The 27,884-nt window shown below is 42.7% G+C and overlaps 2 protein-coding genes across 8 annotated transcripts in view; both read left to right on the forward strand.

The window, feature by feature from the left end:
- The first annotated feature begins 2,467 nt into the window (after positions 1-2,467).
- Positions 2,468-3,367, forward strand: LOC143329882 (uncharacterized). The gene has a single exon (XM_076746018.1). It carries the CDS (start codon positions 2,468-2,470, stop codon positions 3,365-3,367), a length of 900 nt encoding a protein of 299 aa, XP_076602133.1.
- A 5,606-nt stretch (positions 3,368-8,973) lies between these two features.
- LOC143328808 (receptor-type tyrosine-protein phosphatase mu) overlaps positions 8,974-27,884 on the forward strand; it is a 150,221-nt gene continuing 131,310 nt past the window's right edge. For all 7 annotated transcript variants that reach the window (XM_076744141.1, XM_076744144.1, XM_076744142.1 and 4 more), the window contains exon 1: positions 8,974-9,339. In XM_076744141.1, coding sequence (XP_076600256.1) covers positions 9,267-9,339 — 73 coding nt within the window. In that variant the 5' untranslated portion in view covers positions 8,974-9,266. The remainder of the gene's footprint in view (positions 9,340-27,884) is intronic.

A 27,884-nucleotide genomic window follows, 5' to 3' on the forward strand; every position in this document is an offset into this window, starting at 1 on the left:
GTCCTGGTCAGACTCTGTAAGGCTGTCGGGGAAAGTGGATCAAGTCCAAGCTCCCATTTACACCCCTTACATTTATATAACGTGTTCACAGCTTGTAAATGTAGACCTCTCCTGTTGCAAAAACCACGCTAATCACCTGACACCTCATTGATGCCATAAAGTAAATAGGAATGAAAATAATGTTTATTTTGAGAGGCAAAAGTCAATTTCTGTCCTAATTTAACAGAATTACATCTTTTATTGTTTTACAGTTATCTGAGAATAAGGCAACACTTTACATAGCTTTCCCTATCAGCAGTATATAAACATTTAATAAATGGTTTATAACATTATGTGATGTTATAAGCAGATATAAAGTATTTTTGGGGTGTTTATTTACTTGTAAGTGACACGTAAAATGTCCTCATATTATAAACTTTTTACTATGTTTACATACTGCTATAGATAGACAGATAGATGGATGGATATTAACCCCCAAGAGAAATTGCAGTTATTGCAGCTATATATAAATATTAAAGTAATTAGAAACCAAATTCTATACAATAATTAATCAAATGTATTAAATAAGATATCATTTAGAAGAAAAATGACAATGGAGACTTGGTCTCTTAATAGGTTTATAAGAGTTGAAGCATCATTAATATGAAGGACTGTTGGCAGCAGTTCAGTCACATGCTGTCCTCTACATTCTGTACACTCCACATCTATTGCATGACTGTCTGTCCTGTAAGAGCGAGCTGTCCTGCTGCTCTTTCTGAAGTTTGTCACCTTTGTTTTCCCTGTTAGATTCAAGTCCATTTTAATCTATAAAGCCTAATGTCACAAACTGCAAATTAGGGTCTTTACAATCTGTACACAGTATCTGACATCCTCTATCCTTAGACCCATATATGACGTGATGTAATTATTCTGGATGCATTAATATGTAAGCAACATTTCGCTGTTGGTAGTTGGTCAAGATGGAGCTTATTTTAACAATTTCAGATGAAGGTCCAGTACGATGAAGGTCTGGTAAGCCTGTCAGTGGTGCTCTCCAACTGTCATATGTGCCATTTTGGGAGTCACTGGCAATCAACCTACTCAGGTGTTTAGGTATGTGGACATGAATCTGAGCCTGAGAATGAATCACATGGCCATATTTAAGCAAATATATGACAGTGACACTCCTACAGTTTCAGCTACTTTTTCTAAGTAGTCCTTAGTTAACCAAACTAGATATGTCACTAGTGTAACTTTGCTGTAACTCATCTTCCTCCAGTGTGAAGTAACTTGCAAAGCGTCGCTTTCAAGCAGCTTCCCAAACACTGCTGTTAGGTAACTAAAGCTGTTAAATAAATGTAGTGGAGTAAAATTGCTCTGAACTGTAGTGGAGTGGAAGAGTAGTGTAGAAATACTCATGCAAAGTAGAAGCAGAGTACCTCAGGTGAAATCTCTACATTGCATGTAGGTGTAAATATGTCTGTTTAAGCCTGTGAAGAGCTGTACCTGCTTCTCAGAAGATGCATGATGGGATATCTCCACCACCCTCTGACCTGATGATCACACATACAGAGTAGAAATATTCACAGAGTAAATAATGGGGCATGCAGGGAGACTAATTCAAAAGTATAAATGTACCACAGCATATGCTTTTACTCAAGGAGAGATTCTCCCCTGTTTTCTAGGAATATACTGGAATGTTCCACGTCCTTTTGCATCGGAGAGCGAAACAACATGTCTGTGCACAATGTTCCACTAATTCCTCTAAGAACTGTTACTTTTTTGAGAGATGATTCAGTGCTTTCATGGCTGCCGGCTTGGTGCCATATTTAAGTTGAGACGAGAGATTGTGCACAAAGGCTCAAGGGGCCAACGCGAGAACAAAACGTGAGAAGAGATTATGGTCAGCCAGTGATGGCATGTGAACTATCTGAATTATTTCAAATACAAAGATATGAAAGCCTTTCAACGTATTACAAGTGAAGCCAACAAAATAAACATGGTTGTGTTGCCAGTGTGACACGTCTGTGAGCAGCGATATATTTCTGTGTTTTCGGCTATGAGATCATGGCACTGACCTCAGCTGATTGAGCTCACACAGCATCCCATCCCCGGCCCTGCCCTCCTGCAGTGGGTGGAGCAGGAGCAGGGTGCTATCTGTGGACTTGAAAAGTGACAGGACCAGCTGGGGAATGAAATCCAGTAAGACAGGCACTTGGTCTGGGAGACGCAGACCACGAGCCCCCAGAGTGCTCAGTTACAGCAGCCTGTGACTCAACTCAGTGAGAAGAAGTCAGCCAGGATTCAGTGTGACTGCTGCCAAACATCAGGATTTCTACAACAACCTTTAGAACTGATCATGTTCTGTGTGGCTCGTACAAGAACCCCGGAGACCAAGCCATTATCATTAGCAAGCCTCTCAATGTTGGTGATTCAGCTAGTTGCATGCTGACATCTTGTTATAGGCGATAGAATCAACAGGACGACGATGGGTGGGAAGCAATCTCGCAGTACCTCCAACAAGGATTTGAATGAGCTGAGTGTGAGACGAAGGAGCAGGAGTGCCGGGCGAGACGACCAGCCCAGCCTGTCCCCCGCTGCCGAAAGGATCCGCAGACACACCACAGTGCACTTTGGCTACAGCACCCTCAGCCTGGCCATGCGGGGGCTCGATGGGACCCCCGCTGAGCTGTGGGAGCTCCGAGAACTGCAGAAGCTAAACTTGTCCATGAACTGCTTGTGCTCTCTGCCCCCTGCCCTTGGCACTCTGGACAATCTGGTAATCCTTAACCTGTGGGGTAACAACCTGTCCAGCCTCCCGCCCGAGATCGGCCTCCTGAAGAAGCTGCGTGTGCTTTTTGCCTGCCGTAACCGTCTGAGCGAGGTCCCTGAGGAGCTGGGCTCCTGCACCTGCCTGGAGGTACTAAGCCTGGCAAACAACCAGATCACAGGCCTCCCTGGCAGCTTGGCAACCATGTGCAAGCTGACAAAACTCAACCTCAGCCACAACCGCATTGTTCATATCCCTACCTGCGTCTACAGCATGAAGGGCCTGGTCTTTCTCCACCTGGCTTGCAACCGTCTGGAAACCATTGCGGACCAGATCCAGGACTTGGTTAACCTGAAGATCCTCATCGTGGAGGGAAACAGCATCCACACACTGCCGAAGACGCTGTGCTTCCTGGAGTCTTTGGAACTTCTCAATGTTGACTTCAATGACCTGCAAAACGTGCCGGTGGAAATGTACCTACTGAGCAGGCTCAGGAGGTTGGCCTGCCACCCGCTGGATAAAGGACTTCATATTATTCATAACCCCCTCCTCAAGCCTATCCAGGAGGTGCTGCAAGGAGGACTCAGTGCCCTCTATAACTACCTCAAGCCCACGTGAGGCACCATCACTGTGTGTGTTTTTGTGTGTTCATTTGTGGGTGTGTGCCTCAGAGAGTGTGTCATTATGGGATAGTGGCACAAATCCAGCCTCTGGCACGTGGTGGTCATGCAGTGAGCGCTAGCTGTTAGCACTGATTACATAATGATACTATCGCTCAAGACGAATGACCGTTGCTCAATATTAATACACTTCCTGTTTTTGTGTAATATAGAAGTTGGGTTATTAATAAACAACAAGTAACTGCCGTGTCATGTGAAAACATTTGTTAATCCGCAGCGAAGGGGTCCTGACAAGTTGCTCAGCTCACGCAAAAATTCACAGGTCCACATTTGGGGCCTGATTACTGAGCAGTTGATCTTGTTTGGCCTGTGGCACGGAGGTAAGTTCAGCTCCAGATCACCACCCTCTCTGCTGCATTCAGGTCACGGGGATCAGGTGTGTAAAGTCAGTGGAAAGAACGGCGGAGTGGGGCTTAAGATCTGCAAAAAAATAAATAAAACAAAACACAACAGGGACTTTAGACTCTGATTAAATGTTGTTCCACTCCACCAGGTCAGGGCAGAGCAGGGCTGCTGGGGGGCAGCTCCTCTGAGGTTGTCGGCTGTTGTGACACTGATGATTTGAAGCAATGGAAAATAAAACCTTACAATGCACCATACGATTGAAAACTCTAAAAATATAACTGTGGAGCAAATTATTCAGTTCAATGTTCAGCAAACAGTGAAAGTGGACAGTCTGAATTATTTTGTAATATTGAGTTTGTAATTACTGCTAATCTGGACCCACACTGACTGTAACATGCTAAAACCTGGTACCTCAGTGTCACTGTTATGCAACTTTTAGTGGGCTCATACTGAAATAATCAGTCATTTTGTTTAATTTCCCCAAATTATTGAGTTTAATGATGTAAGTCGTGTGAGTGGAACGACATTTCTTGGATTGCACAAAAGTCAATATTGTAATACACCGTGTATCAATATCGATATGAGCACATTTTTCTTATTACCGTGCTAAATGAACTGCATTTATTAGAAAGTACTTTCACCCAGTTTGCCCCTCATTCACCCATTCACACACACACACACACACACACACACACACACAGAGCAGTGATCACCTGAGGTGACCTTTGTGATGAGTTTCATCTGTGTGTTGATGATCAGGTTTGTTTCCTCTCAACAGATGTAGAAAACATATTTGGTATAAGTAGAATAACTGTTCAAACAGCACTACTCTGCCGTGTTTTTAAGAGAAGAGGGCTAATTCTTCTGGTTGTTTGCTAAAATCCCTGCACATACACACACACACACACACACACACACACACACACACACACACATACACACACACACACACACACTTCTTCTACTTCACCTGCAACCAACATGAAGGCTCTTGTAGTCAAATGACTGTATGTTGAACTGCAGCAGCTTCGTGACATGGCGAGTATGACTGGGTAAGTGTATGCATACACCCAATATCTGTTTGTGTACCACCAGGTTGCTCCTTGCTACTCAAATATCAACAAGCTTTGGATGTGTCCATATTTCATATATATATATATATTTATATATTTACCAGTAAAGACTGAATCTGCTATAGAAAACGCTGAAAAGTGACCTCTGTTGGTTAGTAGCTGTTACTACATTAGACTGAGCTATCCCCTCACCCCCGCTCTTTCAGTGCACTACTCACACACACACACACACACACACACACACACACACACACACACACACACACACACACACACACACATTCATGATAGATGAGCCCCTCCTGAATAAGTCTTTGTCCTAGATAGTGATCATGGGACATGTTGTCAAATAAAGCACCCATAAAGATATTACATCAATGTGAGTCAGATGACCTGAATTCAGTGTATCAGTGAGTGTTCTGTGGTGATGTTACTATTCTGGTGAGAATACACAACGACTTTGTGTACTTGTGAACATTATATCCATCACTGACAGACTAAAACTCTTATTTTTATTCAAAGACCAAGGTAATGCCTGCAAACAGTCTCTTGTACATCAAGTAAAACACACTTTTAATCACTACAACAGATGATCCTTTGCAGTCTAGCAATCAGCCTCGTTGCAGTGAATGTTACTCACTCACTAGCGGTCAGCTGTGCACCCCGGATCACCCAAGACTGCATTCAGAAGGCTTTGTGGGATTTGCTGATCCCATTTAATTGCTGCGTGCTCTGATAACTTTGCTTTATAATGAGACTCTGTGCAAGATATAACAACTGGGCGAGCACAGATTGGCACCCGTGTTCTTCGTTCAAAGGTATTTTGCATTCATAAGCCAAAGCTTGGAAAACAATTTAGCATCACTAGCAGCCAGTGACTTCCCGTAATGAAGGACAGCTAATCAATCTCGTATTGAGCTTTTGACAATCAAGGCACGGGATAATCACAATGGAATTAAATGACAAAATCACTGTTGTCTGGCAGCCACATGAGGAGAGGCTTAATAAGTCTTCCTTTGGAGTGCAGTTTAAGTTCTGTGATTTATTCAGTCACTCCGAGGCTCCTCACACAGGGTGAGGTGATTGGCATTTATTGACAAACAGCATAATACCCCCACTTATGTCAATTACTACAAGGTGTTATTTAGCTCATCGTCGTTATGTTTAACTGATTTAAACTGCTCCTGCAGAGAGAAATATGGAGGAGAATAGATTTGCTGAAGGCCAGCAGGTTCTTCCTTGGTTGGTGGCAGCCCTCCATGATGAAATGTCAATAACGCCTATTCAATAGCTCAGGATGTTGCCGTTCAGAAATCAGCAACGGTGAGTCACTGAAACAGTAGGCTGTGTCATAACCTTTGAGGCCTAAATATGGAATCTTTTGATCCTGGTCCGCGTCAATTTTGGAGCCACTTCCTTCCATCCAATCAGTGCGATGTCACAGCTTCTCGGTGTCTTGGTTTGAGAGCATGATGAAAGAAAGTGAAAGGTTAGCGGGTAAACAAAAACATGGCAGGCCAACATGCAGTGTTTTCAACTCGTGCATGGGCTTGTTGTTGCTGTCACCACAGATGAAGTAGGACAGCGACACAGTGGAGGAATACAGTGATTGGGAAATTGTTGAAACAGCTAATTAGTAAAGGATAACTGCTCTAAATGTTTAGCCAAAAGGGATCGAGCAACAGTTGAGTGATGATAATGGATCATAGTTAACTAAAGCTAATGGATATTGGTTTATAGTAGAAATAAATTAATAATTTCAAATAGATAAAAGTCGTGTAAAAAACATCAAATAACAAGTTTATGCTGCTCAAAGTGAAAGCAGCATGAATGCAAACTTGACCAAACTGACCAAAACACGGACAGTCAAATCCTGTGGAGGAACTGCTGTAACGACATCCGCGTCTCCACAAAACCCAGTTTAAAATCACCACAAATGAACACGTGTGGAACATTACAGGTGGTGCTGATGGAGGGGCGCGTTAGTTCATCGCAGAGGGCTGTGGGAGTCCATCAGACTAAAACACAGGATATTATGATGATATATCTGCTGAACATGACTGAGGGCTGTGTTTATGCAGAGCCACTGAAACACATCCCTCAATCACAACCTCACAAACACTCTCTCTGCATTTGTGAGCGCAAACAATGATGCTATCCATTCATTCCTCCATCCAATCAGAGGACTTTACATTCTCATCAATTCCCATGACGGCTCTGCTCAGACTGGTATTCATGCATTCCTGGCAGCGTAACTGCTGCAGCCAACACAATACCTAAAGACCGCAAAAAGACATGTGGCGCGGTGACATGCCTCAGCCATTGTTTGGTGCACTTATGTAGAAAAACAACAACTGGAGCCACATATCCTTGACAACACGAGGTCATTTTGAGACTAAATGTAGACTCGTGTCTATCTGGCTGCATTTTAATTAGCCATGGAAACTGCTGGTACAAGTGAAATAGCCATGTGTGTTTATGCATGCAAAAACAATAAGGGAATGACATTGGTTGACTTTGTCATTAGTTGCTTCTCCATCCCTCTGTTTGATACTGCTGTGAGAATACCCTGCCGCTGTTTGCACCCGCCGTCTCAGATAAGACTAATTTTGAACAAATATTTGCATATATTAAAGTAAGCCATCATTATTGATTCATCGAAGCCGGGGAAAAAAAAAAAAAAGAAAAAGAAACGCGTGTGATGATGTGGTCTGCTTTGCCAGGTCAACTGAGGAGGTCCTCGTGAATGCCAGCCTTTAATAGGATCAATGCGTGAATTTGGTCAGAAAGGACAAACAAGGTGAACTCTGATTAAGAATCCAGCTGGCAAAGATTTTAACGAAATATTAAGTCAATAAATTAAGGTGTCAAGTTGAGCATGAAAAAGGCTTATAAAGCAAGTTTAGTGTTGTGATTAATAAAATCACCTCTAGCAGAGGACAGATTTGGCTAAAAAAAATTTACCAGTGGTGATCAATGAAATATGAAATTATTCATTACAGTCTGGTTGAGTAAACAATTTCCCCACAAGGTCCACTTAGTGGCTGTTGGATGGATTTTCCTCATATCCCACGATCTTCATCAGCAGATGCAGCTTGCTCAGAAATGATCAAGTTGTAGATGTTTGTTTTCATTTTTGTGAGCACTTTAAAAACTTCTCGTCCAAATCTGAAGTGCAAAGTTTTGTTTTTAAGTTTTAAGTTTTTGACCTTAAAAAGGGGACTGAAGATTGAAGAACAATCCCACCACGAGGTCCACTTAGCAGCTATTGAGGGGCTTTCGCTCATCTCGAGCGGTCTTCATCAATAGATTGAGATTAACGGTTTTACACCTTATTCATGTTTTACTTTCAAATTTATGACCACTCATATTGGTCACTGAATGATAACCAGCTGCAGCTATAAAACTGGATTAATCTTAATGGATTTTCACATCTGTGATTGGTGCTGTCAGTACTTTTTACACAGCTAATCCCAAAAAAGTCTACCTGATTTTCTGATATCGGAGTTTAATAAGAGTTCATTCTTCAGACATCTTACACCTCTTGGGTCTAACTGACCTATAGAGGATGAAATACTGCACATTTACTTGTATTAAATTTCTTTTTGTAATTTACATTTGCTCATTCATCCCATATATTGTATGAAATGTGACATATTTCCGTATGTGGTGTAAAAGCAATGCTTCATTGTTATTTTGGCACCTTTGGCAAATGTTCAAGCTCAGTTTGTGGCACAAGGAAGGCTATCGTGGCACTTTTCTACATACTGGGTTTGAATAAGGTCATAAGAAAAGCTAAAATATATTTAAAGGAAATACATTTAGCAGTATATTAGATAAAGCCAATGTCAACAAAATACAATGTTAAAGAGCAAAATGTGTCCTCTAACAAGATCATTCACAATGTCACTGATCATTAAGTGAATCAGTTAATTTGATTGTGACCTTAATGAATGATGGCTGACTGGAGTGGCAGGTTAACTGCACCACTTCACCTCCACTCACTCCATTGTCCACACCTGGTCCGAACAAACGTCAACAGAGTCACGTAGGGAGCAGGAGGAGGGGACACCTCCGCACACAGGCGGGACTCACGCACGCCCTCTACCGGCCAGACTCTGCGCGCACAGCCGCCGCTCTCCCGGAGCTGCCGGACCACTCAATCCACGCATAATTCAGGAATCAGGACTCACTCACACATTCCTCCTCCAAGTGTGGAGCAAGCCGGCAAGGAGCAGCCGTGTCGGCGACAGTGTCCTCACACAGCCCGACAGCACGCCAAGGGACGGAGGGCAGGGCGAAGACACTCAGAGATTTAACAGTCCTAAAAGTATAGATAGGATTCAAGTTGCAATCCAGACACAAGAGTTGCCAGTTAACCCCGCGGCTGGGGGTTAACGCTGCGACGGCGCTGTCGACATGGATAAAGTTATCAATTGCTTGTTTGCTGCCATAACCCTGCTGTTGTCCGTCCGAGGGGAAGTTTTTAAAGGTAAGGAGGATTACCTGGAGATGTTTGCACGGACAGAACAAATGCGTAGTCCTGTTTGATGCCACAGCCGGGAGACGAAGTGCAGCTGAAAGGCACTTAAACTCAGTTTGCCCACTGTTTTGTCTGATAGTTTAGTCGCAATTTCAAGGCTGTATGTGACGCGTATGGCGCGAGTTCGAGCATATGTGGCAGCGCGAAAGTCATGTAAGTTATGGAGTGATGGCAAAATGATTTTACAACATTCATTTGGTTCTACAAGAACCAGAATGTCACAGTTTGGCGCTTCAACGCGAGCACTCATCAGTCGGTTGTTCGCACCTTTTGTGCTGTTGTGCGCAACGAGCAGGTGTGCTGCGGCCGCCCGAGCGACTCCGCCGCGTCCAGCGCCACCATTTACGCGAGTTTAAGCAGTTCATTGTTTGTGTCTAACTTTATCTTGATAAGTTGCTGTCTAATGTGATTAACCTCAAGGGATTCACGCAGCAAAGTGCCACTGCATGCGCGCCGTGGGTTGAATACGGCGAGGCGATAAGCCAAACGAGACCTACTGTCATGATTTCACCCTGAACTCCGTGTGAACTTCATTTATTGCGTCCCAGTGACTCTTTAGACAGAGGTTACGGTCACTTAAATGAGCCTAAAATGCTCAGTGTTAGTTATGTTTGGTTCCTTTCATCCCAGGTGTTTTTCATCTTAAATGCAAAGACAGTTCAACTTCGATGCATAATGTCAAATTCCACGTCATACTCCTCTGCTGTAGTTTATATATGATATTTTTAATGTGTTTGTTTTCCTTTTTTTCATTATGTGAAGCGCCCCACACAAACAGAATGGGTAGTTCAGAAAATCCCCTTTGTATGTTTGTGGAGCTCTCTGTGCAGCCCATGTGCAGAAATCTGTTTTGATTCAGTTAACTGGTAAAAAGTGAACCTTCCTGTCATTTCTCCCTCAGTTTGCCTTCATGCCCTCAGTTTTCAGATGTGCATCTGAATGCCTCTGCAAAGTGTCGTGCTTTGCCCTTTCGCTTTGGAGTTTCCCTTCACATTGAATGGATTTGTTGTTTCGCTGACTGATTGTTGATGCAAACTTCCTCCATGCAGATACTAACACGGCACTCCTGCTCAAATTAATGATATTCATGGGCAACTTCATTTGCAGTAAGTCCATTCAAAGCTTTGTGAAGAGAAAAAATTCAGGGATTAGTAGCAGATAGTGATTTGAGCTATTAGAATTGCTGAAATAACAGTGCAGACTTCCACCGTGTAAATGGCCGTAGATTGCCTAAAGGGACTTAACATTCAGAGTCTCATTTAGCCCGTAAAGAGGTCATTTCTGCTGTCTCCACACTGGGATTATCTATGTGGAAAAAAGGCACATTAGCCTATATTCATGCCAATCAATGCACAGACTATGAATGTCCAGTCTGAAGGTGAGCCATGCTGTCAATACACTCAGAGCTGCCTTTAAAAACTTCATAAAAACACGGAATAATCTGGCGCCATGTCTGACTGTGACTTTGCATCCTGCTTTGGCTCCGAGGAAGCGATGTGTGAGGTGAAGTTGTAGTGGGGTGTGTGGCTTCAGTTACAGCTGAATGCTTTGGGATTCAACTAGACGGCTGATGCATTTTCCACAGAGCCTGTTGGGGGCAGCATGGTACACATATAATATGATACCCAGATGATGAAGTCAAGCTGCTCAGTGTGGATACCACGAGTCAGACACATAGATCAGGATTCAGATGCACTTTGGAAAGTATTTGTGTGTGTGCTGTGGCCAGACTTCAGTTTGATCCCAGCTCTGATTTAATAAAACAACTTAGCTGCTAAGTTACATTTTTTTCTTTTATTAATGTGTCCCCACCTTCTTTAAATTGGTCTTCTTAACTGTCAAATTTAGAGACCTGCAGGAGATAAAGTTTTATTATGAGTAAATAGTTTTAAGCATGAACGCCATGGTTCAATTTTAGTGAGTGAGAACTCTCTTATCCTGAAGCTCAAAGTATTCCCAGTCCATTTTTGTGTGAGGTTCATCAGTCTTGCCCGTTGGCAACTTCAGGACTGGGAGATTTATTGAAGTGGGCTGCACTGCGGGGCTCCCAGCGGTGCCGAAACCATCGATAAATGTGCTCCTAATTGCATGAGTGTGTGTGTAAATATGTAAACCAGGAGGAAATCAATTGGATGTGTGTTCCTCTCTCTGGCTAGGTGACGGATTAGCCACACACGGATGGAGAGGTAGAGGCTAAATATGAGCCCGTGCATGCGGCTGGAGACATTTGTTATGGAGAGTATGTGATAACAGCTCATGTGATAATTAGATCACTGAGGTAACCAGAGTCTCCTTCAGTGCACACTATCAGAGCCGTGTGACTGTGCAGCCTCAATTCGATCACAGACCACAGTCCTTTGCAAGTCTTTTAATTTAAGCTTTAAAAAAAAAAAAAGGACTCCATAATCAGGATCACACAGTATCAGTTTCATCTCCCTCCTTTGTGAACTTGTTTATGCACGTGGATGTCTGCTCTCGGTGGCATGGGAGAGATGAACTGCTCTTTTTTGTCTTGTTTTTTCCCTCCTCCCTGTTGCATTCACAATGCCCACTGGATGCTCTAGCTTCAGAGAAAGCAAACAAAAAAAAAACAACACTATAAATCACTTGTTGTGTATGGCCGGTGCTTCTGTTTTCTACATTATGAGGACAGCCTTTTTTTTTCTAGAAGGCCTGCCCTTTGATATCTATACTCTGTCTTTTGACCGAGCACATTAAATTCCAGGGAGCTGAGCGCTTTGTTATGTTTACCACCTTTTCCAGCAGCCATAAAACCTGCCTCGTTTTCTGATAGGGGTGAGCCGTGCGTTGAGAATAATGCCCGTGCTCGGAGTGTGGAGCTGTAGTTTGTCATTGCAGAGTGACTGCTGCTGATAGTGTCCTGGTTGACCGATCCTGATTGCCATCCAAGCTGTGACTAAGGAGTAAAACAACACATTGGCTGCTCGGGAAGATAAACAGCACTTCATTTGAAGTCTGGCAATAATTTAGATAGTTTTTCACTCATGAAATGTTTCTTTTTTCCCCCCCCTTTTTTTTCTTCTTCTCCCAGCTGACTCAGATTTAATAGAGACTTTTCCGAAAGGTGTCCTGAAGGGTGGCAGTTTCCTTTGTGTGAGCCAGTGGAGAATGAAATTAAATATGCATGTGATTTTTTTTTTTTTTTTTTTTTTTTGATGGCTTCAACCAATGTTGGAGGAGAAAAAAAAAAGCTCTATGGTGATTGATGATAGTACAAAGCAGAAAGTGAGGTGTCTACATTCTTCTGTAACTTTGCTTTTCAGACACTTATATTATGATGATAATGAAGGCGGTGCAAAGACATGGATTTACTGAAGCTGTTCAAACACTGCGGGTACATGTGTGGCTTCCTTGAAAAGGGTCTGCTGAGTTTGTCAGCAGGGCTGTCTTAAGACTGATCACGGCAGGTAGACACGGGGAGGGTGACACTTTAAAAACTAAACTTTGAGAATTTACAGTATTAAGTGGTGCCGTATAAACTTGGAGCGTTTGTTTGAAGTGTCTAGACTGACAGGACTCTTATCTATTTTTCACTAGTAGAGAGGTTTAATCTAATGCACAGTAACTCTACAGTATGTGTGACATAAAAACACTGCCCACTGTCTTATAGGACTTCAGTACCCTATTCTACATGGTATCAGGCCTGTCAGTATCTGTGCATCTAAGCTTTACACCCAATAACAGATAACACTGCTATACCTAAAGGAACATGACACCCTAAACACAGGTGTAGTCTTATTTGTTTAAGTACCAGAGTGCACTCATGAAGCGTGCATGCATACACGTGCTCGGTTAAGGTTTATTTTGATGGTTATGTAAACACTGTTCCTGTGGTTAGTTTGCATACAGTACGTTAGTCAACTGTAACTGACCACAAAGTTTGGCTTTATGAATTCTTTCATCATGTTGAGAATATCAGGCGGCAGTTAACCAAACATCAGACTCATGGTTGAAAAATTAAACCAGTGCAGAAGTTTTAAAACCTGCAGTTCCTCAAATGCCCACTTGAGGCTGGCTCCAAAAGCAGTCAATCCCCATAGACCCCCCATATTAAGATGGCAACTTTACATCAGAAATAAACGTGTCGACAGTCTGGTATAAAAGCAGTTTTGGTCTCTGTAGCTAATGTAGCCCCGTTCATGGCTAATGTGCATGTTTGAATTTATATACAACTCACTCATTTAAATTACGTTAGGTTTTAAAGGTTTCAGCAACCGAGCTTAATTGGTCCCGCCTCAGCTCCACCCACACTCCACCTCTTTGCCCATTTTTGGATTAGCCGGGAGTTTGGCGGAGTCAAGATGGCGCCAGCTGAGCTTCGCAACGGCTCTTCAGAAAGCTACGGGTGACGTCACGGAGACTGTTAATGTTTTATACGGTCTGTGATAGTAGCAGTGCAGGCGGAGGTCAAGCTCTCCTAACAAGCTGTGACATCGCAGCTAAGCTTTCATTTCCTGCAGGAACTGTGGATGCAGCACAAGCTGGCCAAGTTTAGCAGGCTGCCTTTGTCATGTGTCTGTACAAATGCATCACAAATAAAGGAACCGTCAGAGGAGTGCTTTTCATATCTGCTAGTAAACATTAGCTAGCTGTAGACTGCCGAAAAAACAATTCACAGTGCTGCTCGGTGCGAGCAACAGCGGCTTCTAAGGTGGAATATTTTCTTGCATGTTGCATGAGTTGACTTTGTGAATTAATCAACACATCTTAAACTTCAGTATCAACTCTCTTGCATGATGCTTTAGTGATGACTGTATGTTCAAGTGCTTATAAAAAAAACTATACAGGAATTTCAACCGATTGCGCGAACTGCAAATACTCTGGTGTCAGTCCCTCAAAACCAAAGATCAGGAACATTTTTTCTAGAGATGAGCCATCATTTAAGAGGAAGATTTCTAATATTTTATTATCCTCACGAGACTTATTATATCAGAATAACAAAACACGTTGCAGTCTGAGTAAAGGGCACACAGCTTGACATGTTATTCAGCTTTGTTTCATTGGGAAAAGTCAGCATCTGTTCTCCGGAAGTTGCCACGAGGCATTCTTGGAAATGTCGGGAATCAGTAGCTGAAGAAGTAGAAAAGGGAGGTTGAGGAATAGTTGACACATGAAAAGAAGTAAACAACCCTTCATCACAAAATAACTCGTGAGACACTCTTAAGATCACAGATTGATGATGCATAGGAGTGCATGAGTAACCAAGGGCGGACTTTTCCTCAGTTTAGGCAGCAGGTAGCACAGCTGGCACAGAGGTTGAAGTGGGAAAAATCTGTCCTGTTCAAACTTTTGTTGCTGACACAGTTTGTTCCACTTTAAATGGGACATTAGCCGGTTTGTCAGGTGTCTCGACACATCAATTCATGAAAGGTTTGTTTCCTTTAAGGATCAAAATCAAAGATGTTCTCATTTTTTTCATATTATTACTGTTATTCAGTGTCAGTTATGTAAAAATAAAGTAAAAAAACCAAAACAATAGTGGTAGTATAGGTTGGCTTAAGGAGGAAATGAAAAGGCGGTCTGTTCGCACAGTGGCACAGTTGTTGTTGTGCAGTCTCTGTACAACAACATCGGATTTAAAGTGACGTAAATCCTGACTCTCAGCTTTAACGTGGAGGTGTTTAAATCTTCATCAGATGAAGAGGCCATAAAGTGAAGTCTAATTTAAGGGCACAGAAGGTAAATGGATAAGTTAACATGATCTTAAATAAAACTGTATTTAATGCTTCAAATGCAAAACCAATGCAAAGGTGCTGTTGATGATTTGTCATTTTAAACTCCAGCTAACATCTCCCTCGAACTTATTAACTATAACAAACGTCTTGTCCTGCACCTTTGCTTGTTGGACGAGCCACCAAACAAACACTCACTGGGGAAAATTTTGCAGACTACATAATTAGCTGGCTGGTCACCTGCAGCAATTTAGCAGCATGAAAATTACCTGCAAATATCACTTCACCCTGGTCAGACGCCGGTGTGGTCCTCGCTCCTTAATACCACTGCTAACAGCACATCTGCCCATGACTTGTAGCTACGGTGCAAGTTTGTTTACTTCGATGTTTACTGCCAGTCAATCGCAGACACGCCTCCTCCAGCCGGCTGTGACGAAAGGGAGCATTTCTGATATTTCCCCACAGATCTTTCTTCCTTTCAATGATATACTACTATTAACAATACATTTAAAAAACACATTGACGTGATTTCAGACCGCAAAAGGGGATCACTAAATGTGAACTCAGTAAGACTTTAATATAACTCTTCTCCTTGCTCTGCCTCAGGGCGCCTGAAGAAAGTCTCTTTTTTTTTTCTATCATTTTTAATATTTTGGTGTTGAATCCTCTCCAAGCAATGACCCCCAGACATCAGCTGACTCTCCTCTCACCTCCAGTCTGGTCTTCAGCGAGTGAAGCACATGATAATTTGGGCTGAGTCAGATGACTGACCTGGCTGGTCAATAACATTCCACAGTTGACCATAAAAAGCTCTTTGGGAGCTTTCGCTGTATGTTTAGGATCGCTGTTGTGCTGCACTGTCCTCAGATTGAGGGACTTTGTATGAAACGGCTGTGACTCCCTCACTGGAATTAAAGCTCAATTCAAGGCTCAAAGCTTAAATTAAAGCTGAGAGCACTTTGAAATGAATCAATGGCTGTAAGGTCAAAGTGCTGGAGTACAAAGCCAACACAACAACAAATATGTGACGATCCAAGTGCTCACAGACTGCGCTCCATGTGTGGAAATTGGCTAAGTGTTGGCCTATCACAGGCACTTTCAAGCAGAAGAAAGTGAGTAAAATCTTCGAACGCCACGTCTCCCAACATGATCATCATCTTCATATCCCTGGAGTGCCACTCCACATTCAGTCATTAGCTGTTGATTTGCAAGTGATTTTATTTACATTCTTGAGAGGCCGTAATAGTTTGAAGTTCATTCTCGTGGCGGCTGATGTGGCTATGTTATCTGGGAGCTGTGCAGCGGAATGATAATTGGCCTTGAGATGTGGCTGTGTGAAGGATGCTGGACAAACAGAGCTGCTCTAATTATACACAGCTCCTTCTTCAAATGAAGAGGATAAAAGCTAATGAATCGCACACAGGCCGGCACAGGGGCTGCCTAATGAAGAGAGAGTGAGAGACAGGGATGGGAGTGTTTGTAAGAAGCGAGAGAAAGTGTTTGTGTGTCTAAGGCATGCTCGAACAATTCTGTGATCTCATCACCATGTCTAAAAAAAAAAAAATCCTTGGTAGAAAAACAACTTACTATGCAGTGGATCATGTTTACAGAAGTCTGCGTTCGTTGTAGGTGGCTCAGAGAGTCCAGGCACTGAGGAAGATTTCACTAATTAATGCTCCAAGGGTCTCAATTGTTATTAATGGTGATGAGAAGGAGGAGGGGAACGGGGAGGAGTGGGAGAAGCAGTTTAAATCAGGACATTACACTGTGTCGACTCAGTTGATTTGTAGACCTCCCGTATGCATGCCAGGGTGGATGTCAGCTCACTGTTAGTCAAAACTGAAAATAAATAAATAAATAAATAAAAATCTTGAGAATTAAATCTGTATCAGTGACCAATGACTGGCAGCTGCAGCGATGGTTTTACACTCAGATTGAATTGACCCCGACCCGGCACTCTCCTCTCTTATCTTGAAAACCTGCTGTTCAATCATTATGTGGACTGAAATTGATTCTGATAGAGCACACTTTGATATTTGGCTCAGGTGAGCATAAAGGCTTGACCTGAAGCCGGAGGCTTCATTTCAAGTCTGTCAAACAAACCTCCCTCCGCAGCTTTGACGAAGGAGTCACGTAGTTGAGAAGGTGCAAAGTTTCTTCTGTAATTTCATGAATAACTCAAGTTGCCTCCTCCACGGGACAAGAGCACTTGCTAACTTGGAGGAGACTCTGTTTCGTGCCAAAAAGCTGTCCTCGTAGGCTTGATGCTCTTCACGCGACTGGTGGTAGTGTAGGTGGAGGAGGGGGCCGCTGCTGCTGTTTCACCTTGTCTCCTGTTATTTATTAGGCTTCTGTCAAGGCTCAGGCAGAAGGCAGGTGTACATCCCTCCCCCTCCTCTCCCCATCCGGGCCTTATGAGTATAACCAGGGGCAAAATTCTCCATTACTGTCAGTCTGAATCTGTTGCCGTCACATTAGTGCGCGTCATGCAGTCATTAATGCATTAGGCCTTGTTTGAGTGCCAGTTATTTGCATTGGCTTTTACACTGTCTATTTGCCCTTGTGCTAAAAGCTGCCTTGGCTGAACCTATTGACCATTTAACTGTTCAATAATGAAGCGATCCCTGAGGATGAATTAGGCCTCAGTGTTCTTGTTGGATAACGGTTATTAGGACGTGAAAAAACTTTCATATATGTTTTTATGGCCTTTTGAGAGGACATGTTACAACTTTTATTTGCCTACTGCATGTTTTACTGCATCCGTGTCCCTCTAGCATATGATCTCACCACTAACAGTCGAGTGCACTATTATCCACCCTTATCCTCCACTTCTTCCTCCCAAAGCAGAATGTACCTGATTATACTCCTATCGGTCACACTCTGGTGCCTATTTGGAGGCTGTTATCTGTTTGTGGTGGAGACTCCTCGGGGAAGCATACGGCCGATAAGAGACTGTTGTTCTGTAAACAGCCCTCTGACCTCCTCAGGCTGGGCTTGGCTCCTTTTCAAATGGGTCTCTTTTGTATTGGCCCGAAGCTCGAACCTCCGCGTGACCAATTCCTCGGGGGGAGGTTTAATGCCATTACTGTACGCTCCACACCACGCAGGGTGGTCACTCCGGAGCTGTCGGAGCCTGAGGGGGGGTGTCCATGCTTCGAGAAGGAGAGGGAATAAGACGGAGGGAAAGATGTTTGAGAAAAGATGTCTCTTGCTGAACATTCAGAAAGTCGGGCTGATAATTTGACAGACCCCTTTATGCCCCTAAACTGGATGTAGCTTGCGGGAATGGAATTATGCAGTGGCATTTTCCTTCAGCGCCGATCACCATTTTTGTTTTTAACCATGTGGCAAAGCTCTTATCACGATATAAATTCTCACTTGTGCTTGTCCCTCTGACAGTCTGTTAACTCACTGAAATCTGACATGAGACAAGTGCATTAATAGCTCTTCTGGGGACAACTTGGCTAGCTGAGGGACAGTCCACTATTAAGGACGATCAGTCAGCTCCACCGACGTCAGCTCAGTTTTTAACACGTTCCTTGCTTAATTTGCCAGTGTGCCTGAGCAAACGATGCATTGAAAATCAGTAGCCATGGGCTGTGCTGCAGCAAGCTGCTGTACTAAATCACTTCTGGTGTTAAACACTGCTTCATCGACACGGCTATTGAGACGCACAGCTGCAGGGCCTGTGTTAAAGACAGAGCAAACACAAAACAATAACTAGAAAAGATGATGCGTGGCTTGAAGCTTGACTCCCACCCTGTAATCAGAGTTTGCCACGCTAAAGAAATTACAGGGCACAGGAGTCATTAGAAGTGTGGGTGCTGCTCGGCATTGCAAACGGAAACAAAGTTGAAAATACATGTTTTTGGAATCATGCACATCTGAATAAACAAACCGGTGAAAATCTGACAAGTTGATTGTAATGATAGCACGCTGCCGGCCAGGAGGATAAATTCAGTTGGATGCGATGTCTCAGAGAAGTATTGGTATCAGGGCAAAAGGAGTAATTAATGTGGAAAGCCTCTCGCATCAGTCGGTTATTATCAGTCCGACTGCCTCAGCTTCACATGTCATGATGAATAGCACTCTGCTTAAACAAGGTAGAACATAATTAACGTGTTTGTTATATTTCTTAGAAACAATTACAGTGAAACGGTCTTATTTTGTTGGATTTGTACTTTTAAAGCAGGCTTATCCAGTTGTCTTTCTGCGCTCTATAGCCTCAAGAGCTACAACTAAAAGGCTCTGAACACTAATGTGAATATTTTTTTGTAATGTGAATGTCATTACCCACTGCTGAAGCTAAAATGCAAACACATCTTTCCCCTGTCCTACAAAGTCTTTGAGCAAGTCCCAAGGCTAACTGAGGATTTCCCTGTTGCCATTCCCACATCTCTAAATGGGGCATTATTCCTAATAAGATCCCAGCTGAAGGTAAGCAGTAGAGACGTTTATAAAAAGAGACAAGAGACAAGAAGAAAAATCCGAACGAGTGTATTCACACCAAAACCTTGTTTTTTCACCACATTGTTAAACCAAATCTAAATATGACTTCATCTTATTATATTCTGCTTCTCATACTGCTGGCTGCTGTACTCCTTCCTACAAATTCTCTATATGGTTAAACTTAGTTGTATTTACTAGCTCTCAGATAGCATAATGCTGGCTAAAATACATTAAAAGAAAAAGAACAAGGTGAGAAAAACAAAGGGGCCTTTAACTACTAAACCTAGACATTTCATTTTCTGCTTAATTTTCTATTGCTTATCATGACATTGACGACTGTATACTAAATTTAGTCCATCATTTTCTTCTACAAATTGTGTAACTGTGTAGAATTGTTATGTATTCAGGAAGGAACGCGTACTAGCTGTTTGTTAGCATGTTGCTAGCTCACATTCATCAAAAGAAACAGACAGAAATCAAGACAAACAAGAGCATTTAACTACTTTAAATCAAAATATTTCTTTGTCTGCTTTATTTTTTGTTGCTTGTCGTGACATTGATAACTATACTCCTAATTTTAATTTGCAATTCCTAAAAATTGTGTAACTGTTTAGAATTGCAATGCAAGGAAAGCATGCTAGCTGTCGGTTAGTGTGTTGCTAGCTAACATTCATCAAAAGACACAAAGCAAGACAAAACCAATAACTTTAAAAATTCCTTTGTTTATTTTCTATTGCTTATCATGGTGTTGGCCAGTGTATCTTTATCTTTAGTTTGTCATTTCTTTCTGCAAATTGTGTAAATTGTCAGAATTAATGTTCTTTCTTACGAATTAGGGAAGGAAATCCTGTTAGCTACCAGCTGTGTTGTTAGCTAATGCATCAAAAGAAACCGACAGAAACTGAGATAAACAAGAGAGTCTTTGGATACTTAGCCTAATGTAATGTAATATTAGCCCACCAACCTCAGTATTAATTAATAACTTGACATTTCTACAGTAGACATAATATACACGTTTTATGCTAGCTCGCTAGGTTTTTCTAGAGCAGGTGAGTGTGAGGTCTTGACGTTTTGTGTCAGATTTCCTCATTATCCGCACATTAAAGAAAGCTGACCTTTGAACAAAATCAAAGTTTCTCATGTTTTTTATTATTTTGCTACTTAGGTGTATAATACAAGGAATTTAACAATTAGCATGTGTTCCCTTTGACAGCAGGCACTGTTTTCTTAGTATGTTTCACATGCTGCATCACAAGTGACTAATTTCAATGCCAGATCTTACATTCAACACATTTGTGTCCATCTCAGCCTCATGACTTCACTAAAACATTTATTAATGTAATGTCTACAGTCAAGAATGGCACAATACTGGCACTGTTTTTCTTTTTGATTAGCCTTGTAATACATTAGTGGCATTAATGGACAGAATGCTGCTGCAGATGGTTTCTTTTCAGCAAGTGGTAGAGATAACTTAACTGAACTATGAACATGAGCAGAATTAAGTATTGAAATTGTTGGATTTTGACACAGCACCCATGCCTCCCTTGGACAGACCAGTGTGGCTCATCTTTGGAGCAGCCCTGCCTTATTTAGTGGCCGGGAAGTTGCAGTAGCATCAAACATTGCAGATCAAGCTTGCAGTAGCCTGGTGAGGCAGAGGCACACAGCCTGGTTTCAGAGGATGAATAATTCACTCCCATGAGCCCAGACGTCTTGCCGTGAGACTAATATTCAACAGCACCTGTGTGTCTGAAAATCTACCCCCTTCAACCCACCAGGCTCCTTTCCCTGGGGAAAACCTCACCCTGGCATCACCCCAGCTGTGCTTTCTCCGAACTGTCAGAATAGCACTGTCGTGGCCGGAATGACAGAAATGTACAGAGGGAGCCTATTTCAGTGTACACTAAGCTGCTGTGTGACTGGACTCAGAAATACTGAGAAAAGTTTGAACATAATTAAGGCTGGGTATCGAACCTCAATACTTTTTTGGCACACACAGAAATGTGTTTGCTGCACCGAGCTTTGAAAACCAGGTGCCGAGGTGACATCTAGTTTCAGGTCAAATTCATTACCTTGTTACTTATTCTTTGATCATATCCTCCCTGATTTAAATCAGCATTTTGCTAGATGAGAAAAGTCTCACAGCGATGTTCATTTAGCTGTTTGTGTGCATTTGATCATATCATACGGTCTTCGTCTGCAGAGTTTGCTCAGTTGTCATTGAATTGTAGATGTTGAAATTTCCATTTTTTTTTTCACGAGGACTTCTTGTCCATGCTAACATTGTTTACTCAACTGCCGTTTCCAAGGTCAAAAAAAAAAAAGCTTGTGCACATCATTTTGATGCTGGTACCAAAACTCAGTTATCGTTTGGCACTAGTATAGAAGATTTTCGAATGATGCCTGTAAATGTAGTGCACAAACACTGCTGCTGATCAGCTCCTGGAGTTTTCAGATAGCTTGTTTCTGTTGTATGCTTGTCTGGTGTCATATTTTATGTCATTGTTTTATGCGTAACAATGCCATCGCTGCCATGACTTTGGTTTGAGATCAACACTCTAAATATTCCTCCAGTTTTTCCCCTCTTCCTTTCATTCTGCATTTCATCATTCAGCCTTCCTTTCTATAATTATCTGAACAAAAGACGCTCAGGCGTTGACAGATCTACTGTGTCCAAGCATGTGTGTGTGTAGGCGTTTGTGCACATAAACACATGGACTGTGTTTATAGTGTGTGCGTCTCTGACAGTGGACACTTTCCACAAGTGTGCACTTGGAAGTGTGTCGTCGTGCACAGCCAGTGTTGGTGTCTTATGTCCGTGAGCTGTGTATGTGCTGTGTTTTCCTGCGTGTCCCTGTGTGTCAGGTAGCGGACCCATCTCAAGCTTATTATCAGGATGTGACAGAAGGCGGCAGGCAGCAGCGCTGATGCCGTAATGAAACTTGGGCCCTGGCTAATTGGTGACACCATGGCGTGAGGGAATGAGAGAGGCAGCAACCAGACTGGCAGGACGAAAGGAGAGGACAGCGGGTCCGGCCCTCACACCAGTGAATTAAGCCCGTCATGTTCATTTGTAGAACACACAGAAGGAGAGAACACCTACACTCTTCTTATCAAAATCCTGCAAATGCAAAGCTCCCTGCTGGCGGACCAAAGATAGCCCCAGAAACCACGTTTTCTACCGAGCAGAGTTTTCCTTTTCAATCTCGTCCTTTTCATTCTACCTTGTCAAGTCTTTCTCTTCTGCTCTCACTTTCAAAGAGCTAGGTTTGGCTGGAATGAACCTTGGCTCCTTTTCTTCTTGGGCTTGTATCACAGATCAACATGTGTTAAAGTAACATAACCAAGTGAGTTGTTCTTGGAACAAAAGCTAATAGACCTTAAAGTGAGACCATTTTTCAAAGAAAAAAATTTGCTCATTCCCTCTATTATGAACAAAAAATTAAATTCCTGCAATATGCACTCAAGGGTTTCACCACTTGACTCTGTTTTAGTGGTAAAATGAATGTTATTTAAAGTCCAGTTGAAATGGCATTTTGAGAGTATCTACCTTTCGTACCGTGACATATTTCTGAGTGAAACATGACAGGCAGCCGGGACATAACTTTGACAGGAATTTGATTTGAGTGTTGAAAAATGTCATAACAAACATGGAGAATTACAGTAATTTTAAAGTTGAATTCCAGCCTCCATTCAATCGTAGAGGACTACTCGCCTGCATACCTGTGCTACTGTTACAATATGTTTTAGCATTTATGATTAGCATTACCTTAAGCACTAATAATTGCGACTTGTACCACTTTATAAAAAGCATTCTTTCTCACTAGCCGTGCAGGAATTGTTGGTTTTAATTAATGGGATGGATGGATGTCAAGGCCAATCCATAGATTTTGCTGTCAACAGTTTTCCCTGGGACTGTTTTGATAATTTCAAAGATATCTCAAACCCAAATATCAAGTCTGCACACTTAGACACCACGAGGGGTAAGTAAGTGAGTTAACAATATGTTGTTGTTTTTGTGGCTTCGGTTAAGCAACCCTTTAAGCTCGGACCACATGGCAGTGCCAGAGGTCGTCTGTAGTTCTTCCTGCCTTGCCCTGGGCTGGCTGTCCGACGCTTCAGCCTCACAGTAAACCAGTTTGGCTTCCTTATGTCCACCAGAGCTTCAGGGCTCCTTCCGGGGTGTCAGAGCTGACCTTTCTATGTCGGTAGGAGGAGTAACATACACTTGGCCTCTATCTGTCATGCCCCTGGCAGTGATTAAGCCTCAGAAATGACCACTCCACAGGGCCTACTCCAGTGTTATGTTTGAGTAATAGCTAATGAGGTACAGTATGAGTTGTATTGCTCAGCCGGTCTCATACTGATACTGATGGCCGCTGCTCGCCCCATTTATTTCCAGCACCAATCATTATCTGTCATTGAGATTTAGAATTATATAAGCCATTTAAAAGTTCATTATGAAAAATAACTGTCTCTAACATATAGCCAGTATTCCATTAAGTTAAAGAACTGTGTGAAGAAGCGAGTGTGTTGCAGCTTAAGAAAGATTAATCCTGAGACTAAAAGGTGTTCAAATCCCTGTCTATCCTCTATCTTCACTGGTTCACATCTGAGGCTAAGCTTGTTTGTCCCATAAGATCAGGATGAAAGATCTGGGTGGTTTGACAGCGTTGTTTTAGAGCCCAACATGAAATGACCTGATCAAATATCCTCTGTGCTCATGGGCCGACAAACACCACAACAAATCAGATTTCCTTCCACTTCGCTTCTCTCCCTCTGACTCAAGTGACAGATCTAGCCCAAGTCTGTGATCTGGCTCTCGTCAACTACATGGGGAGATCAAAGAAGGCAAAAACATTTACATAAAAGATTATGTATGAGTTGTAATTAGTGCCTGCCTCGGCACTGACAACAGAAAAATATGTGATTTTGGCTCGAAGATGAAACGAAGATGGGGCCCGACTTATAATAACCAGGTCTGAGCTTTAGTGTCACACTTTTAATTGAAGAAATCCCCAAAGATTGTCCACCTTTTTTCCAGGAGCACCTGACTCAAAAAGAGGTAGATTAGGATTAGTCTTATTAATTTTTGTTAATGCATTCATGCACATTCCTTTTCTCCAAGATAATTATGTGTTTTACTTTGACGACTCTTAATTTCCTATGCCCAAGTGTACTGCTGCAACCCCAGCAGTGCAAATTTCTTAAACACACTGCCCCCCCCCCCCAACTCCATCCTGTAAAAATTAGGTTATTTCATCCTCCAAAGTCTATTCAAAATCCTGTGTAGTTGTCATATTGCATCAAGGTACTACAGCATGATTTAGAGTGAGTGATGCAAGATTATTGCTGTGGGCAAAAATGGATTTTTGCTCCACTCTGGTACAGTGGGTTACCATATTTATTGCATGTGGAGAATTTTTCTGAAGACGTGTCAATTGGCAGAGCTGTAAGAGAAATCTTTTTAATGTGTCAGTGCTACAGCATGTCATTAGAGGCAATTTCCCTGCGACAAAGAGGGTCAGCGGAGGGGGTCACACTGTTTTGTGTGCTCATTGGACTATTATCTGGAATTGTGGAAGAAGACAATTTTTGAAATTTCATTCTAATTGTTATAAGTAGCTTGGTGAGGTGGAAGTTCATCTAGCACACTTGTAAAAGGGTACTATTTTCAGAAATGAAATAGGACGCCCTCGGATGTGCACACCTTATCTCATACTAATACACTAGCACACACGCTGGAGCAGTGACAGTGGCGAGGCATAGAGGCTTATCCTCCTGTGGGAGGAGTTGACATTTACTCTGAAAATTCACCTTTGGTTTCTGCCTCTGGATTTATGATATCACTCTTATCTAGATTCCATCACAATTTTTCATTACTGTTGTACTCTACCAGTGTGTGACTGTCTGTCATGGCTTGTAAGATTTGCCCTCAGAGAATAAAGATTGAGCTGTCTGAATAGTTTGGTCTTGCATCGCTGATGTTTCTTAAAATGTGCGCAATATGTAATCATCATGAAGATATGCATTGACATTTTCGATGTGTGCATTAGGCCTGCATCAAGGCCTCTTGCGATGATGTTGGACTGTATGCCAGACAATCCGCTGGCTGCAGTGGTTGAACGTTCAAACCCTGCGCTTAATTAATGTTTCGCCTGAGTTGCTCCAATTCTGTCAATCCCTAATTCCAGGAGGGATATTATCCTTTGCCCGTTAATAAGTTTTTTAAACATCTTTTCAATTTACTTGGGAATATGTTGAGATTTGCTTAAATGTTTAATATATCTACACTATTAGCTCTCATAGGAGAAAGTCAACAGCAGCTGTCTTACAGGCATGATTTTCCAGGAAAAATGTCTTAGCTGTGAAATGTCGTCCTTCCTCATTTGTGTTCTTGACTCAAAAATACTTAGAGGACTGTTGTGGACACACGTTGTCTCTAGTTTGATAACAGCCTGACAGCACATTTGTTGCAAGGCAGAGGCCAATCACCTGACCCCGAGCTGTGGCTTGTCTAATTTCTTGAAATGAATATCATGTAGAATGTCTCCCACTTTGGGTCCGGAGACAGGCTGAATTCCACCCCAGTGGACATGCATGATGTTAATGCCCCCTAATATATGGCAGCACACACTCTGATACTCAGAATAATGAGGAAAACACTTGAAATACAGTAATTTCTCCAAACTTGCATGTTCTCTAAGACACATCACATCTTATTGTTATGATGTCTTGACCGAACAAGGGATTTTAGGTGCCAGCAAAACAATGACAAATTGACCGGAGGTCTCTTAAATGATACCAGGCATGACAAACAGGCAGCAGTAATCCTATATTTTTCTACTTGCTGCATACTGCTTTCACTGAGGGGGTGGGGTGGGGGGGGGCTTGTACAGTAATACAGCTTGTCAACTCAATCAGCAATTTTTGGAGACTGCTATTCTGTCAGCAGGTGTTCTTTTCACTCGTAAAACTAACTTTGGTTAATGAGATAGTGAAATTGGTTTGTAATTTTAAGAATCTGCCACTTTGCTGCAGACGTACAAACGGTGCTTGTATAATGCAACACGCTAAGAAGTGTGCTGTTTACTTTTAAATGGCTTTAGGTGCTCAATAGCATTGATTTGGTGATTTCAGGTCAAGTTAATTGATTTTTAGACTAAAAAAACTCTTAATGTGAAGCTCCTTCTCCTGCCTGTGAAGTCAACAGGGCAGAGAAAACCAGCTGTGGCCCACCAGTGTTTCCTGCATGTGTTTCTCCTCACGCTAATGTTACCATAGCCTGAGGACATGGCGTTTGCCTCCGGAGGCAAGGTATCTCCGGCGCAGAGACAGATCTGCGGAGACAGGGAACACTTGGGAAGACGGATACCTCTGCCAGGCGCCTGCTGCCATTTAAGAGCCTCACCCTGCTCTGAACTGACATTTCTGTTTCACCATCTCCCGTCCGACTCATCGCCCCACTCTGCCGCTGTCGCCGTAAACTTGAATGCAGAAAAATCATGGGGATCTAGAGCGGGGACGGAAAGCTTTATTCCGGAACACAAACAGAACCTGTAGCCTCACAGCATATATGTCTTTGAATTGTCCTTCTTCTCCAGTGAGCCAGACTTGGGATTCTGCAGAAGGTGCGATGCAGCCCTGCTCCCAAGGGGGAACACCGAGCCTGATGAGCTCCCCGTGGCCAGGCCAGGTGCTTCTTTTGGAGTCACAGGGGCAGTGCGGAGCCACGGTGCTACGGGAGGGAGAATTGACATGATAACATAGCCTACCAACTCCCTGCGCCACCCGGCAGCACAGCCACACAGCTTAATCCTCTCTCCACGAGGGCAGAGCCGAAAGACTCGTTCCCCTCCTCGCTCAATCCTCTGTCAAAACAAGGGGGTTTTGTCAGCCATGAGGGGTGCTGCATCCCTCTCAGTCCCTGCCAACAGAAGCACTATTACCGCCTGCCATTGCCCCGGGTGAAAAAAAGAATACCCAATATGCATATTATTCTAATACCAGCCGTCAGTGCCTGGAATTACTCGGCATGATAGCATAATGAATGCAGTGCCTTGTAGGTCTCTACATAAAGCTGTTTTGCCACTCTTGTATGAATAATTCATACTAGCCCAGAGGCAATGAATCAACCAGGCAAGAACTAAGAAAATTAGCCACCAATTAGTGTTTATTTATGGGGATAGTGTGTTTTACTCTGGATTTTAGTGCCAAAAAACATACATGCAAAGTAAAGTTTTGGTGACCCGCCTGACCTTGGGAATACCAATGAGCGCTGGGTGTAGAGGGAAAGAGGGCTTGACTGTTGGATGAATCAGATGACCCCCATGTCTCTGCTGCCCCCCACTC

The sequence above is a fragment of the Chaetodon auriga genome, chromosome 12 (assembly GCF_051107435.1).
Source record: "Chaetodon auriga isolate fChaAug3 chromosome 12, fChaAug3.hap1, whole genome shotgun sequence".
Taxonomy (NCBI): Eukaryota; Metazoa; Chordata; class Actinopteri; order Chaetodontiformes; family Chaetodontidae; genus Chaetodon; species Chaetodon auriga.

Coding starts and splice junctions, on each gene's coding strand:
- LOC143329882 (XM_076746018.1), top strand. CDS start 2,468: ATGGGTGGGAAGCAATCTCGCAGTACCTCCAACAAGGATTTGAATGAG.